The sequence below is a fragment of the Pygoscelis adeliae genome, unplaced genomic scaffold (assembly GCF_000699105.1).
Source record: "Pygoscelis adeliae isolate BGI_AS28 unplaced genomic scaffold, ASM69910v1 Scaffold222, whole genome shotgun sequence".
NCBI classification, from domain to species: Eukaryota; Metazoa; Chordata; class Aves; order Sphenisciformes; family Spheniscidae; genus Pygoscelis; species Pygoscelis adeliae.
Genome location: NW_008824309.1, coordinates 5,725,740 through 5,729,484, shown reverse-complemented (window position 1 = coordinate 5,729,484; position 3,745 = coordinate 5,725,740). Strand labels below are relative to the sequence as shown.

The following is a 3,745-nucleotide window of genomic DNA, read 5'->3' as shown; positions in this document are numbered from 1 at the left end:
GCCCAGCTGGGGCCAGCGCCGGCTTGCCCCCAGATCCGGGCACAGGGCCGTGCCGAGGCAGGTGGGGACGGCTTCCATTCATGCTGTGGGTGGCACAGCTATTAATTAGATGATTTGCCAAAAGAAGCCTTCTTTTGTACATACGCACACGCTGCTTTTCAACTTTCAAAGGGCAATTCATGAACTGGTAAAGGCCTGGCAAATTAATAATAATGAGCTAATTTCCATGCCATCTGCTAATCGCTCTCCTCTGCAGCACTTGGCTCCTGAAACAGGAGTTTTTCCCACTCTCCTTCTGTCTACCAACAGGAAAGAATGACATCCAACTAAAATCTTTTGGAAACGATTCACTTGGTATTTTTTACCGCTACATCAGCACTGAGTCATTGCACAACCTCCGGCTCTCGTTTCAGTTCCTCGAAGGGAAAAATCTCTCAAGGGAGAGGAGGGGTGGGTTTTACACTGCTGGGCTGATCCCTGTTCTTTTCTCCCTCCCTAAGGCCACGTTTTCTTTACTGGGGTTGATTTTTGTCCCCGTATGGCTTGGGATCGGCAGACTAGGGGCAGCACGCTCTAAGGAGATCGGTCTGCGGAGGGCCGGGGATAGCAGCTGGGATGAAAAGCGGAGCGCTGTATTTATGGGGCGTATAGACCACAGCCGTAAATGCCAGCTGCTGCTTGCAAGAGGAGCTAACTTTGTTTCCCAGCCCCTGGAAAGGTCAGGGCCGTTGGGATGCAGCGTGCAGCCCTACACTGCTGCATGGACCATCTCGTCTCTGAATCTGCAGGATGTGCACAGCACGGGGGGTGCAGTTATCCGTAGCATCAAGCAGCGCTCCGTCCTTTCCCGATGCCCTCTGAGCCTGCGGTACCGCTGTGATAATAACCTCGACTGGGGGATTTCTGCCACAGAGGGCCACCCCAACGTCCTCCGATGGATGCCCTTTGCACGGGGCTGCGCGCGAGGTGACGTCCCACACTGAAGAACCTCACCAAGAGTTTTGATTTGATTTCCAAGCCCCCAAAGTCATTCCCAAGCATTGCACGTGCAGACGAATAAGCCGTTTCAAACACACATAGCGAGATCTGGCCAAACAAAAAGGTTTTGTCAGTCCCAACTGGGTTTCTGCTCAGCGCTGTGCCAAGGCCACAGCCGTGGGCTCATAGAATCATTAAGGTTGGAAAAGACTTCCAAGATCATCGAGTCCAACCGTCAACCCAACACCCCCATGCCCACTAAACCATGTCCCTAAGCGCCTCATCTACACGTCTTTTAAATACCTCCAGGGATGGTGACTCAACCACTTCCCTGGGCAGCCTCTTCCAATGTTTCACCACTCTTTCAGTAAAGACATTTTTCCTCACGTCCAATCTAAACCTCCCCTGGCACAACTTGAGGCCGTTTCCTCTCACCCCAGGGCAGAGGTGGCCACCACAAAGCCCTCTCTGCAGATGCCCGTGACTGGGACCTGCACAGACCGCCGCATTCCCAGGCCAACAATGCTTCATTTTCTTCTCCATACGGGGTATATAAGAACAGTTAGATCTCAATGCTCGCAATTTTAAGAACATCAGCAGTTGCAGAAATATGGTGTTGTGGACCAAAGAAAAAAAATCACTCTTGGGTCATGTCCTGAGCCAAAGAGGTCTCTGGGGGAAGGAGTCGGTTGCAGCTCTGTTGCTTCCAGCATCGCTGCTGTCACTGTATGGCCCAGGAGCTGCAGCGTTCGGGGTCACCAGCCCTGCTTGGGCCCTTTGTGCCATCGGGCTATGTGCCACTATAGCTGTGTGTGTATATATATCTCTATACCTATAAAAACTATTTCTTATTCTATTATCATTATCACCATCATCATCATCATCATTGCGTATATTATTACATATGCAATGAAATGATGCCTGGACACCCTGGTGCATTTTGGTGTGCTCGAGAGCATCGTCACCATTTGCTGAAGCTCTAAAACCGTCTCCCTTTCCCGCACAGCGCAATCGCGTCAGCTCTGAGTTCAGAGAGGTGTGTGTGGCCCCCCCCCGGGGCTTGAAAGCCAGTTTTAGGGCCTGAGCGTGACCTTTCGTTGTCGGAGCCCAGGCGTCAGTGGGGAGCGACACTGGCATTGATCTGAAGGTGTCCGTCCCAGCAGATATCCCTGGCTGTCTGTCCGGCGGGCACAGCAGAGCTTGCTCCGAGCGTGAGGACAGACTGGGCGATACCTGCGTACCAGGGAGAGATGCATAAATACATTTTAGTGTTTTCACTGAGTGCAGCTAAGTGAGACAAAATTCAAATATCTGTCTGCATTGTTCCCTGAACTACCAGGGTTTTTCTTTTTCTCATTACCTTCCCCTTGCAGCTGCTAGTTAATGGAAAGCAGCGATATGATTTTCCCTCCTCCCTGACTTATTGTGTGTGTGTATTTGTAGGCTCAGGATATTACACTGGGGATCTATGGATTGGTTTATTCGGTTTATATGGAATTTGGGAGAGCAGGAAACACATTTAACTCTAATCATCTTGGGAATAGGTCACATAACCCAGAGAGTCATGAACCTTTCATAACAAATATATATGGCCAGGTGTGAGAGAAAATGAAGTCCATATGTTTAACATGAATTGGGCAAGTAGAAATTTCCTAGAAGCCGTAAATAGGATGTATGTCTACTTTTGCCTGATCATGTGAAATTATGGGTAAGCCAAAACGGATTCTTTCCTACAAATTACATCCATGATTTTATACGATGATTTTTGATTATCTTTTCCAAATGACTCTCAGTTGCCTGGGCTCGCATGAAGACAAACCTGTGGTTTGAATTACTCTCAGCTGGAGCTGCCATGCCTTTTCTGAGAGCAGCTTTTGGGCCGCGGTCTTTATTATCTGACGACTGTCATCATGCAAATGGTTACAAGTGGAAATGAAAAAGTGCTTGAGGCTCCTTCAGGTTATTTCGGCACGTAGGAGAATACCTGGCTGTGCGAGGGAGCCAAACCACGAGCAGCGGGAAATGGCTGTGGGTGCATTGCAGCCGTGCAGCTCCGCCACAGGGGCCGCATCCATGAAACTGGAGGCATTTCGATAGCTCTGATCTGTGCTCGTAAGCCCAAGCCTTTCCACCAAGTATCACCTGCAGCTCCAGACCGAGACGGGAGCACATCCTGCATCGCGCGTGGGGCGAGCCCCTGCCTGGCAGGTTCGGTGTGTGGGCATGGACCACAGCCAAATCTCACCGCGCAGCTCCAAGCAAAGCTCAGACCTTAAATATGTTGCAAAGGTGATGTTCTTCATGTAAAGGAATGTCGTTAAACGCCCTTCCAGCATCCATTTGCATTAAGGCCATGTGTTAAAGGATGCTGCGAGTGCAGCAGTGGCCAGGGCTATTGGTGGCTGATCCATTTCCCACTGCTCCCAGGAGATGCTTCCTGGGCACGGGACATCCCGCGCAGAGGGGACGCAAGCCGCCGAGCTGTCCTCTCCCTGGTGTGGGGGCAGAGGTGTGAGCACAGCTCAGGGTGGCACTGGGGATGCGCGTACCTGGCCATGACCACAGCCCTCCCAGGAGCCGCCCGAGCCGTGGGGACAGCGCAGGGACCGTTCCCCTCTACCTTTTTTGTAGCATCTGGCATTGGACGCTGCTGGTGGCCCTGATGGCCCTTTGCTCTGATGCCGTGTGGCAGCTCATGTTTGGGTGCAAACCCCCTGGACTGGGGGTGCCCGGTGCTTGGTCACGGATGGGAAGTGGCCACTGAAGT

At 51.6% G+C, this 3,745-nt stretch overlaps 1 protein-coding gene across 1 annotated transcript in view; it reads left to right on the top strand.

Annotated features, from left to right (window-relative positions):
* RND3 (Rho family GTPase 3) overlaps window positions 1-3,745 on the top strand; it is a 94,736-nt gene that overhangs the window by 4,196 nt on the left and 86,795 nt on the right. The window contains exon 3 of the mRNA XM_009319027.1: window positions 789-966. Coding sequence (XP_009317302.1) covers window positions 789-966 — 178 coding nt within the window. The remainder of the gene's footprint in view (window positions 1-788; window positions 967-3,745) is intronic.